General features: G+C 36.3%; 1 protein-coding gene across 1 annotated transcript in view; it reads right to left on the reverse strand.

Annotated features, from left to right (window-relative positions):
* The window catches only part of CPNE8 (copine 8), a 224,197-nt gene that overhangs the window by 63,039 nt on the left and 148,371 nt on the right, over window positions 1-12,787 (reverse strand). The window contains exons 11-13 of the mRNA XM_028113255.2: window positions 6,453-6,528; window positions 3,338-3,391; window positions 2,038-2,099 (exon numbers count right to left, since the gene is read on the reverse strand). Coding sequence (XP_027969056.1) covers window positions 2,038-2,099; window positions 3,338-3,391; window positions 6,453-6,528 — 192 coding nt within the window. The remainder of the gene's footprint in view (window positions 1-2,037; window positions 2,100-3,337; window positions 3,392-6,452; window positions 6,529-12,787) is intronic.

Here is a 12,787-nt window from a genome sequence, read left to right on the forward strand (position 1 = left end):
GGCTGGTAGAACAAGGGCGTGTCTGTGCTCTGGCGAATACCTCTTGTTGCACCTGGATAAATACTTCCTCCAAAGTAGAATTAGAAATTTAAAAAAAAATTTCATACAGTCCTCTTGGTTTCACGGTATCAACAATCCCATCTTCAGTGAAATTTGGAATCATATTAAAAGTTATCTACCATCATCCAATCTCTTTAGTTGGTTGCCTGACAAAATAGGAAACATCCTTCAATCGGGAATACAATACTGTATTAATTTTGGGATTAAGCATCTGGTTGCTATACAAAATACTTTTTGCTTGTTTCCAGAAGCACCTCTCTTCCTCCTCCTCCGCTCCCAAGTTAATTATGACTGAAGCTTCTGTGTCTACTGCTCTAACCCTATGCCCTTCTGCCCCCTATGGAAAGATGGGATGGACCCCAAGCAGCAGGCAAGCACTTGGGCAACAAGGTACTCTACCATAATGAGTTTGCCCACCACAACTGATCATAGCAATGTTTCATACACCAATGATCAAAAAAGAGGAAATGAAGGGGAAAAGGGGCGAAGGAACAGTTGACAGAGGAATTCTGACTCCACCTTGCAACTGCCATGGTTTTGTGGAGTTCAGAAAAGCACAGCCATTTCCTGGAATCGAGATCATTATCTTGAGGTGTAGACACCTGGAAAATTTCCCCCTGACCCACAGTACTGAGCAAAAGTCATCAACTAATCACTGAGCAAATGATACCAACTGAAATTTCTCCCTCGCTGTGGTTTTAAGTTTCAATAACACCACCTCCTCTCACCATTTCTGGACAAGCACATTGACTGAGTTGGGTTGTCTTTCTCGGTTTGTAACCCTAAATAAAGATATGTCTCCTTTTTCTTCACACAAAGGCTCACTTATGAAGTTTTTCTTGAACAGCTAACATTTTTTCTCCTTTAGTACATTTTCCTTTAACTTTATTGAAACAACCACCGTAGCTTCTGTGTCTGTGTCGCAGGTGGTGGGGTGCAAGATGTCCATATGTAGCATTGATTCTCCGTTTAAGCAAGTATCGTTTTGGGGTTTGTTTTTGTTTCCTTAACTAAGAGCAAAGAGGTCAAGCTCTCTGTTTTTTTGGTAAACTATCTTTGTTCCTTTAGCCTTCTCATTCTTTCATCCCTTTCTTCTGCCTCATGACATTCTACCAGTGACCTGATACTAGAAAAAAAATTGCCAAATCGTAATTAGGAAGAGGTTTACCTGAGTGCTGTCTCTGGCCGCTATTATTTGTCATGAAGTTACTAACCACATTCAAATTTACCTCTCACCATTTTTGTATATTGTAAATACAGGTAATAGCACATAAATTAGAATCTGTGGACATTTTAGATGGTATAGTAATGAACGACTGTTTTCGATATCCGGGGATGCTCGGTTATGAAAAAATAGGCACAACTAGGTTAAAAATAGAAACAAAACTGAAGAAAAAAAAAAACCTCCCTATTTACTCGGGTATAAGAATCCATAATATATTACCAAGACAGGCTGTGTCTGGACTCTGAAAAATTTCAAGAATGGTTACAACAACCAATTTTTTCCTGAAATATATTCCTGCCTAGAAGCATAGGGAGCAAGAAAATGACTATTCACCATCCATTTCTGCATGATGATTTTATGACAAGATACATTCTTTAATTCTGGAGCTCAAATATACATTTACAACAAGCCCTCAAGCTTTTCTTCTATTTCAAAAATAATGAAAAGTGCATATAAGAAGTCCCATATGTTAGGCAACTGAAAATATTCTCTGAAACGACATAGAATAGCTTTATCTGCAACTATTGTTGACACAATAAAATCTTTTCTCTTGGTAAAAAGAAAAGTTGCAATTTTCCCCAAAAGTAATAGCTCTTTGTCTTTATCTCCTTAAGTCTGTAACAAAAATGCAAAAGGTCTGCCATCAAATTATAATAAAGATGATCACTTCAGCTGCCTATTACCTAGTGGTAGCACTTGCCAGACACACTGAAAGAAATGTTTAAGCAAGGAACCGTTTGAGAATGACTTACCCTCCTTTAATATAATCAAGGAATGAAACTTCTGTTTCTACTAAAAAAGAGAGTAGGGTTACCTGAAAAAGAAAAGAAAAACAAGGTAGAATTACCTACTAGTACTAATTGCAACCCCAAGTGGACTTTATCCTAAGTATTAGAGAGGAACTCATATTTCATATCAGAGAGGAACATCACATTTTAAAAATCAATAACATTATTCTTTATTAAAATCTGCCAGGACTGATTGTTCTTACATTTAAAATGATCAGAATGAAAGGGGCCAACAAAATTAACTCCTTTCTATGACCAGTGTACTTCCTTTGAAGAATATCATGAAAATTGTCCACAAGGACACTGTGTTACTTCCCACTTTAGATAAAAGGAAAGATGAAAGGAGCTGAAAAATGGTTAAAACTAAAAAATCAGAATCAGTGAGTTAAGCCTTATAAGAGGAAATGTGTGTTTTTCTCACAGTCCTGTAATGAGGTTATCTAATATTTTAAGTGTCTTGCAGTATAGAAATCTTTAAAAGGAAACTTGGAGAGAACTTAGATTGTGCTTATCCTAAGAGAATGTAATCTTACAATAAAATCTTCAGTATAATATAGAAGGAATGTCACGGAGGTAGAAAGTACAGCAGAGGAAATACAGCCAACAATATCGTCATAACATTGTGTGGTGACATCTGGTGACTGCACTTATCGTGGTGAAGGCGGAGTAATGTACAGAACTATTAAATCAATATGTTGTACACCTGAAACTGTAACATTGTGTGTTAGTTACATTCCAATAAAAAAAAAGCTACACCTGAATTCTCCAAAAAAGAAAAAAAAAAGGAATAGGATTTTAATTTCAAGATACTTTCATCTTTGTACCTTCGTGTACTGATTTTGCACAGCATCCTACAAGGTTGTAAATTTTAACGCACTATGAACAGTACTTTCGCATGCCATCAGTTTTAATAGTTAAGCGTGGCCTGTAAAGAGTACAGTATTTCTTACTAACTTAAACTTTTTCATACCTACTTGAGTCTCTCTAGTTCGATTCCACTGAAGGAGGATTTCTTAAGAAAACTTCAGCTTCCCTCAGAGGCCATACAATCCCGAGGACAACCTGCAGGAACCTGGGTGACTACTTTTTATAAGGTATTCTCCATTACAACCATCCCCACAGCAAAGTTCAGTTTTCTAGTATACACCTTCATACTAAAATCCTAAGTGAAAGAGCCTCGTCTTTAGTTCTAGTCTGTGTAAATGTTACACATTTTTTATTTGTTTATTTGACTCCTTACTGAATAACATAACATTTGACTTACTGTTCCCGAATTAGTATATTTTTTCTTTTTTCCTTTCTTTTTGGGATTCACCACCTTGAAAAGCAGATAAAACAATTACACTGTGTTAGGTTTTATATGGAAATTTTTACGAAATGTGCAGTTCAAACGGCTGCCTTCACCCCTGATGCCTTTATTCATTTACAAATGCCTTTGGTATGACTCCTGGACAGTCCTTCAGTCAAAACTTCTCTACAAAATTTACTGGTGGCCATCTTCTTTGTGTGTGTGTGTGACCATCTTTTTTAAAAATATATTTTTTCAATAATATTCTTCTCAATCACTTCATGCACTGATTACCCTCATCCATCTGTATCTTCTTGGTGTGAGAGAGACTTTAACATCCTAGGTCCTAAATGATAATGATTGCTTTGTAGTGAACTATAAATAGCTAAAGAAAAGAACAGGCAAGATACACAACTTTTTTGTTATTAGGTTAAAAACACTAACAGCAAATCACCCAAATATGTGCATACTCTGTTACTCTACTGCTGTTAGGGGTAGTAATTTCCACCAGATCCTGAGGCTATGTACTAATTAGTAAGGGTCTGGCTTCTGTACCGAATATTTAATTTTTGACCATTTATTCCATGAGGAAATATTATTGCACTCCTATATTGTACAACACACTGAAGAATACAGGGAATGTAAAAATGAGTAAGATCTGTCAATTTAATAGGATAAATAAAACACGTAAGTGCTTTAACAGAAAATCCTTCAGCACATTCCAACCCAAAACACACATGGAAGCATTTAGACAGGCAAAGAAAGTTAAAAGAATTTATGATTAAGTATTATTTGAACTAAACTTTATTAATTTAAACTAAGGCTACAATAAAAAGGGATGGGCATAACAGTCTAGAAAGAGGAAAAAGTAACTGGCCCAAGGTGGCTGGAGCAGAGAGCAAATACATACTGTTTCAATGAACCCGAAGGACCGCAGATACATGGAGCCAGCAGGAGACACTCCTGTCTGCATACCTGGGGATCCTGAAAGCTGTTTGCAAGCTTAGAGATCCCACAAGGGCCCTATACTCAGCTCCAGCCCATCAACAGTCCTATGGGTCCACGGTCCCAGGAGGAAACAGTCCTGTGGGCAATCATCTAGATCCTAAGACGGCCCGATACTTAGTTCCAGCTCCTTCTTGCCAGTTTGTGAGCAATCCTGCTGGCATTAAGGACCCACCAAGAGTTACTCATTCTGTACCTCAGGAGATCATGAAATATCCTTTTATTTATTTGGTCCCAGCCCCTCCGACCATGGTCAGGAAGCAATCTAGCCCACCCAGGGACCTAGTGGGGGACACACCCATCTGCACCTCCAGAACAAGTACAGACCAAAGTTTTATCTATGGCACCTGAAACAGCCATGGGACTCAGTGGCTGACCCTCTTAGGTATGGTCCAGAGACAGTCCTGCCTACTTAGGGACCCAACCAGTGATCAGAAGGCAGTCCTCCAAGAGACCTGGCAGGAGGCACATACACCTTCACATTTAGTAAGAGGCCATCTGACTGAGGACCCAACTGTTCATTCTGAAAAGGAACCCTGGTTCAGGGCCAACCTCCTGAATAAAGTCTTGGAGCCAGTCTCATCCACCCAGGGGCCAGACAGAACCCATGCCCACTCCAGCTGCTGGTAACAAGCACCCCCAACCACGGATGCTACTACAGACCTAATAACCTCAGAAGCAGCTCTGATCCAGCATGACTGCAGTTCTGGAGGTAATCCCATCAGCTCAGGAACTGACAGGAGAAGGTCTTTATCTGCCAAAACCAGTCTATAAAGCCCTGTGGTTTTTAAAAGCTCAGTTCTAGTGCTGGAGATCTAGAAGCCCGAGGGAAGGCACCTACACAAGTACCACCTGTCTTATATTACTTTCATTGCCTGTTTAGAGCCTTAACATTGCTTCCTTGGAAGACCCAGACAGAAAAATTGATCCATTACTCCATTTTTGTCATTGCTTGGGAAGTTTGATCTGTAATATCTCATACTCTACTAAGCAAAATACTATATGTAGCTGTTATCAAGACAAACTAAACATATTTCATGTGTTTATTTCCCATTAGACATGGAATTTTTTTTTTGAGAGAGAGAGAGAATCTTAAGCAGGCTCCAGCCTAGTGCAGAGCCCGATATGGGGCTCAATCCCACAACCCTGAGATCGTGACCTGAGCTGAAATCAAGAGTCGGATGCTTAACCAACTGAACCACCCAGGTGCCCCTAGACACTGAAATTTTTAATCACCTCTGTATCCCCAGGGCCTTAACAGAGAATGTGGAATGTAAAAGCCATGTAATAAATATTTTATTTCTAGGTGAATGAATGAATGAATGAATGAATGGAATGCTACTGCTTTAGCTTAGTAAGAAGATGCTAGAAGAAGGAAAGTGTTCCACTAATAACTTAAAAGAGGTCAATGTTAGTGTCAACCTGGCAGGGAAAGAGTTACCATTATTGACTGATACTGAGATATTCTCCTTTGCTACTGATGTTTGTTAAATAAAAAAATTAAAGAGAATGTACAGGTAACATAGCTCAAGTATCAACAGTGCCAGACATACCATGTACTCAATACATATCTGGTAGTTAACTGGCAAGGTAAGTTTAAGGCAGAAAGAGCTACTGCACTTGCTTTAATAACCTGGATTTCTTTAATGACTGAATTATACTTTGTCATCCCCTTCGATCTTCAACTAAACAACAGTGAAGATGCTCAAACATACTAAGCAGACCACAGTTCATTTTATAACACCAAGTTGACATAATGAAAATGCATATTTTTCTCTTTTTATTAAAAAGTGTTGGGGAGGAGGTTGGTAGGAAGGCAAAACATAAAGGGTGAGGTTTACGGAAAAAAATTTTTTAAATAGGCAAGAATTTTTTAATTTCTCAAAATAGAGTTAAAAGACCATGGGACTTGAAGAGAAATATATCATTCAGTCTCAGAAACAAGTCTGTTCAATAAACTTGAAGATTCTTACATATATTGGTAGTTGGTTAACCTTTGCCAATTACCCCTTGCAAAATCTACACTTTTAAAGCATAAATTTACTTCTTCCAGAGAAAAACAATAATAAAATAAAATTCCTCTCACCTCATAGACATTGAATTGCGATTGTCCTCTAGAAAGTTCCCTATAGCTTGTGGTAAATTCTCCAATGAAATCATGACTACATTTAAGAGAAGAAAAATATAGTATTAACTTTCATACATTTGTCAATTATACTTCAAAGTTTTCTGCAAATATATAGTTTAATCATGAAAAAATAGTTAATATTACTATGAGCATAACTTAATAACTTATATTTTAAGAGACCATACATAACTTCATTATTCTTTAATCCCAAATTATGTACACTCAAAATACATTTTATTAGTGTTCAAATATTTCATTTATCCCACCAATATTAATATTTCAAACAGGTATTTTAGTTCTAATAACTCACATCTCAAAAACATTTCATCATCTATGCTACCAAAATGATTTATTAGGATGAAAGTTTAAGACACTCAAAAACTTATTATTTATATCAATAATTACAAATATATAAAATTCTTTAAACTTTCTTATGACCAAGAGGTAATAGGACATTATTTTTTAAGAGTATCCCATGTTAACATGTATAATAGTCACCAAGCTTTATTTTTAATAAGAATAGCTTCAAAGTACATTGTTAATATCAACATGGTTATTCAGAGTTTCTTCACCTTAAAGTAATTGTCATTGCCTTCTCAGGAAGAAGACCTTCTACAGGTGCCTTCTCAGTTTAGATGGGAAGGGATAAGGACTGAGTAAGCATGCATTAGTCCTCACTATAAAATGCTTGTCAATGTGATTACTGAAGCTTACCTAAGGAAGCTTACAGAGGAAGAAGATAAAGAAGATAAAGATTGTAGGAACTCAAGTGGTAAACACACCATAAGGGATGTCACTGCTATTTATATCATAGAATTTAAACTTGGCCCATTCACTTTGCAAATGCAAGGTGCTCATTACCATTAAATATACATTATTTCCCCAACCCCCAGGTAGGTTTAATGCTTAGTTGTGAAGATCTGATGACCGGAGACAAGCAACAAACAAGTTGCTATCGAGCCATCCAAAATACTGATTTCTAAAGATGGAATTTAGAAGAAAAACTGAGCTGCCATTAATATCAGTAGAGATTTTGCAATAAGAAATGTTTTTAATAACATTATTTAAAATTCAGTTCACTTAGATTTCCAGGCTCCCAGTTCTCCATTATCTCAAAGATCTTGTACATACATCATAATATTCTAAGTGCCTCTTTACACCAGTATCACCTTGACCTCTTCCAGATTTAACTCCTGGAAGCAGATATACACATATGAAAATGTGAAAGGAAAGGGGACTGAAAATAGTGGAAAATATATTTGTATTTATGAACCCAATCCCCTAGGACTCATTCATTGAAGTTACATGGGGAAAATTATAAAATAGTACTTTAGCACTACACATTTCCAGTAAGTGAAATAATTTTCTTTGACCTTCAGAAGCCCAAGCTCATAATCATGGTATCTTTCACTGTGATCTTAAAAACTTGAGTTTTGGAGATTATGTTTAAAATCTATCCACTTCCATTGCTGTGTGTGTTTCAAATATCTTAAGTAACAGTCATGGAAATAAAATGTTCTATTAGAGCACTTCAGGCACAATGCTTTGGTAATGGTAGTGTGGGCAAGCCTTATGTAACAGAGCTCACCACACTAGTGGTGGGAACTTAATATAGAAGGCTTAAACAAAACCTTGGATCACTTAAGCCCTTATGGTAGTTTTCTGACTATGCTAATCCTCATCTGGTTAATTGTTTCAATTCAATGTTCAGCTATTACTACGAACATTAAATTCCCACCACTCAACACTAAGCAAATACTTGGTAGAGAAAAGCAATATTACTGGTCTCAAGTAAATATAATTACTCAGTCAAGTTGCAAGAACATGTAATAACCATCCGGATAACATAAGTCCAGCAGAGTGGCAAATCTGGACCCACTGGCAATGGTCAGGTTTATCATACGGCACACTGATGCGCCCCTGTTGAAGTCATTATGGAACTCTCTTAAGAAGCAATTCTCTGATATTTGGTTCTGTTTTGCTTCAGTAAATTTGTTACTCTCTACAGAATTGAGTGATGAACAATGAGGTACAATTCTCTCTGGTCTGTGTTGTGGGTCTGAGCTTCTGTGGTTCCCACTGGTTTTTCCTATTCTGAAAGGACCCTGTTTATCATGAAATGGAGATTTTTTTTTTCCCCCTCTGAGCTAGTTGTTAGAGAGGGCTGATGGCCAAATCTATGGCCTATTTCTTGCAGGATATGTCTTCATGACACGCTGTCCTCTGCAGACTTTTCAGATTTCTTACCCTCATTTCCCCTTTCCTTCAATTTCTGATCCAGTTTATAGCTCACCGTGTCTTATTACATGTGTTTCTATAAATTATCTTGGATCCTTTCCAGAATGAAACAAGATATAAATAAAGAGTGAATAGAATACTTGCTCCTCCCCTTCTGAATCTTGTCTAAGATTATTATTTTAAATAAAACACTGAATTTGCATGTCATATAAATGTAATGCTATCCTGCGTTGTAAAGGAGAAAATGTATTGAGTCACAAATTCCATTACAGCCTCCAAGACAACATTTCTGTGAGATAAAGAAAACACATCTTTGTATCTATTCAGAGCCAGAGAAATGTATGATCACGAAGTGAGGATCTGTCAAAAGTTCATCAGAATAAGGCAGTTAAGAAGAGGTAGTGGTAAAATTGTCAACCCTAGATGCAAGGCGTTTGTCTCCAGAATAAACCTGAAGAATTTGGGTGGATAAGTGGATTGACTCCCAGGTCAATTTTGTCATAGATCTCTTGGAATACATGGACATTTTTATAGTTTCCTTTGTAACCTGTCCAACTTCAAAAACTGTTTACTAAACCACAGATAAATACTTTAAAGTATTAAATGTAATTTTCACAGGTTTATAGTTATCTTTTTCCCCCATCATCAACTACTCCTAGATTTTACTGAGATTAAAAGAAGGAAAATTTAATTTGCCCTAGTATTTTTATTTGTTCCTGATTTTCAGTACTATAATATTGAAACAATTTTCACTATACAGAGAGATATGATGGAAAGACTTTCATAATAAATCACAACCAACAATTTCCTTATGATTCAATAATACTGCTTTGCTATTTCCTGTTAATTTAATTGCAACTAAAATAATTATTCTGTTATGTCTCTCTGACTGCATTTATAAAATAAAGTCTACTCCAGGGCTGTTGATCTGATTTGTGTCTGTTTATATCTCTAATTTATTCTCCATACTTTTTATAATGGATATATGCTACTGAGGAAAAAAATTAAAGAGATATTTAAAGCAAATTGATTACTACTATATAGCTAGTAGTCTGGCTCTAAAAGCCTTGTTTGCGGAAAGTGATCAAACTGTTAAATAAAATCTGTATATTACGATCATTTGCTCTATTAATAGTGAAAAAATGGATATGATGTATATTCACACTGATATTTGAAACCTCTAGGATGGTCCTTACTTAACAAATGTGTCTACCCCCCTTCCGTTTTTGGCCCCTTCTTTCTCAGCATCACCAACTCTTATAATCTAACTATTATGTCCTCCAAGAAGCCTTTCCTGATTCATGCCACTCCCTCTTTGCTCTTAAAGAAGCCTGTATCTCTCTACCATCACAAATCCTGTATTGTATTATACCTGTTGTTTACTTAGTTCCCCTCCCAGCCTTCAGCATACTTGAAGGTAAGAAAGGTGATAAACTCATCTCCATGTTTTCGGCATCTACCTCATTGCCTGGTACACAATGGGCACTGTTGAAAGTTTGAAATAGATTCAAGTTAATATCACAGTCATTCTGTGACCTTATCTTGCCAGTAATATTAACAAATTTGTCTCAGATTATATTCAGTGTAAAGAATGGCACGAGTGCCATTCACATTAACCACTGTTACCCTCTCCACCTCCTTAAAACAACTCTGAGAGTAATGCAAACAACTGTTCTTTTTCCATGGAAGTGCAACCACACAATCACACCAAATGCATAGAAAAAAGAGGCAGGCAATATTGCCTTTTGCTGGAATTTCTGATGATCTTCCTGAAGGCCACCCTGCCTTGGGGATAATGGATGATTCTTACTTTCTTGGCTGTCATTAAACTAGTTTTGCACATAACGTATACAAATGACATGCATATACTGAACTCTCGTCTCATCCCTTTCTCCATCACTGAGTGATCTGGAGTAAGTCAGCCAACTTCGGGGTCCTAATGTCTTCACTTAAAAATTGGAGGCAATGCCTCTTTACTGTACTTACTGTTTAGAAAATAAACTCAGAGAATTCATTTGATTCTTTCTGTGAAAAGTGTTTAACTGCCTGAAAAAGACACAAACTACATTTTTCCAATTATTAAGAATAGGATTCTAGATATATGTAATTTTAAGAAAGCTTTAATCAAAATTACTTATGAGGATGTAATAGGCTTATGAATGGATATACGTTGTGTTGTATACTTTGGAGTTAACATACACACCCATGGCTTGTCCTGCTCTAGTGTAATTCCTCTCCTTTGGAGTACACCAGTGTGCCATGTTTCAGGTGTGTGCTGAAGGATCTCTCAACCAAGGATTTGTAAACAGATTGTATATTAAAGACAATTTCCCTAGGATGTTGAAAATACCTTGGCTCAAAAGTTGGCATGATCTTTCCCATGGAAACAACAGCCCCGGATATCACTGTCTCCTCCATTTGTAAGCAACATACTGATTACCCATATTCCTCTATCTTGTCTAATCTGGGCCAGTCCTGGCAAGCATAGCAATGTTTTTTAAAATAGCTAGAGATTCAGCAGTCACAAAAATGAGAGACACTTTTAACTGAAGTGCAGTTATGGTGACCCTAATTCAAGTCATAGGTTGCAAACATTCCTACTGCTTAAACCTGTGTTTGTAGGAAAAGAGCAGCAGTGTTTTTCTAGAGGTGACTAAAACCAAACCACTGACTCCATGACAGGTAAAATATGCCATAGGATTTGTGATTTCCAATGATCAACACAAAAAGTCATCTTTATGAGTCCAGATAACAGTATATCATAAATTTTGCTAATTTGCTTTTATTCTAGTCAAAGCCTTTGACTTTGACAAGACTTTTCAGCATCTAAGAATGTTTTGTTTTTTATTTTTTATTATTTTTTTAAGATTTTACTTATTTGACAGAGAGAAAGACAGCTAGAGAGGGAACACAAGCAGGGGGAGTGGGAGAGGGAGAAGCAGGCTTCCCACTGAGCAAAGAGCCCGATGTGGGGCTCCATCCCAGAACCCTGGGATCATGACCTGAGCTGAAGGCAGACACTTAATGACTGAGCCACCCAAGCACCCCTTGTTTTGTTTTTTTAAACAAAAGAATATCAGCCTACACTGATTTATTTATTTATTTGAGAGAGAAAGAGAGAGAGAGAGCAGGAGCAAGGGGAGGGGCAGGGGGAGAGGGAGAAGCAGACTCCCCACTGAGCAGCGAGCCCAACACAGGGTTCAATCCCAGGACCCTGAAATCATGACTTGAGCCAAAGTGAGACACTTGACTGAGCCACCTAGGCACCCCCAGCCTCCACTGATTCTTAAAGGAAGTATTATCTAATTTAAAATTTCAACAGAATCAAGTCCTTCTTTTCCCACGTAACTTCCTCAAATCCTGAGGGAGAATCTAGTTCACCTTAAAACATCTAGAAATATGACCTTTAAATATTCCTATATTATGAGCTTGTCTGTATGTAAATTTGCAGAACGATAATGATTCTTAATTGTCCTAGTAAACACAAATTATAAACACATCCTTACAAAAGTACTTTTTTTCCTTTGTAAAGTACTGGTTTATGTTTTTACTAGTAGAAATTATTATAAGATTTATATGAATGTATTCAATGTAGAAGTGATCATTTATCTCTAGCTTTGTTGAAATTTTAAATAATTTCAAAAGATTTACATTTTTCCTCCCTCCATAGATTACAATAATATTTCAAGAAATAATCACTCTCAAATATTAACAATTCGACAGGAAAAACAGGCTAATTTTATCAGTCTTATCCACACCTGTTCCTTGATCCATTTCTAATATAGATAGAAATTTCAAGAGATATAAATAACACATATGTGTAAAATAACTCCTATTGTCATTTTGGGTATAAATATATATAAAAGATTATACAGTAATATATAATATATCTACATAATCATACAGTTTAATATGTTTGTATTTTATCTATTATTATTTACTATTAATATTTCATTTACTAACTTAATTTCCACTTATTTATTACATTTGTACAAAGATTTGGGACAAACACCACTTTCTAAGACAAAGACAACATATTTTTTTTAAAGACTTTA

Source organism: Eumetopias jubatus, unplaced genomic scaffold (genome assembly GCF_037043125.1).
Source record: "Eumetopias jubatus isolate StellerSeaLion01/CBP00866 unplaced genomic scaffold, mEumJub1_p1.0 scaffold_8, whole genome shotgun sequence".
NCBI classification, from domain to species: domain Eukaryota; kingdom Metazoa; phylum Chordata; class Mammalia; order Carnivora; family Otariidae; genus Eumetopias; species Eumetopias jubatus.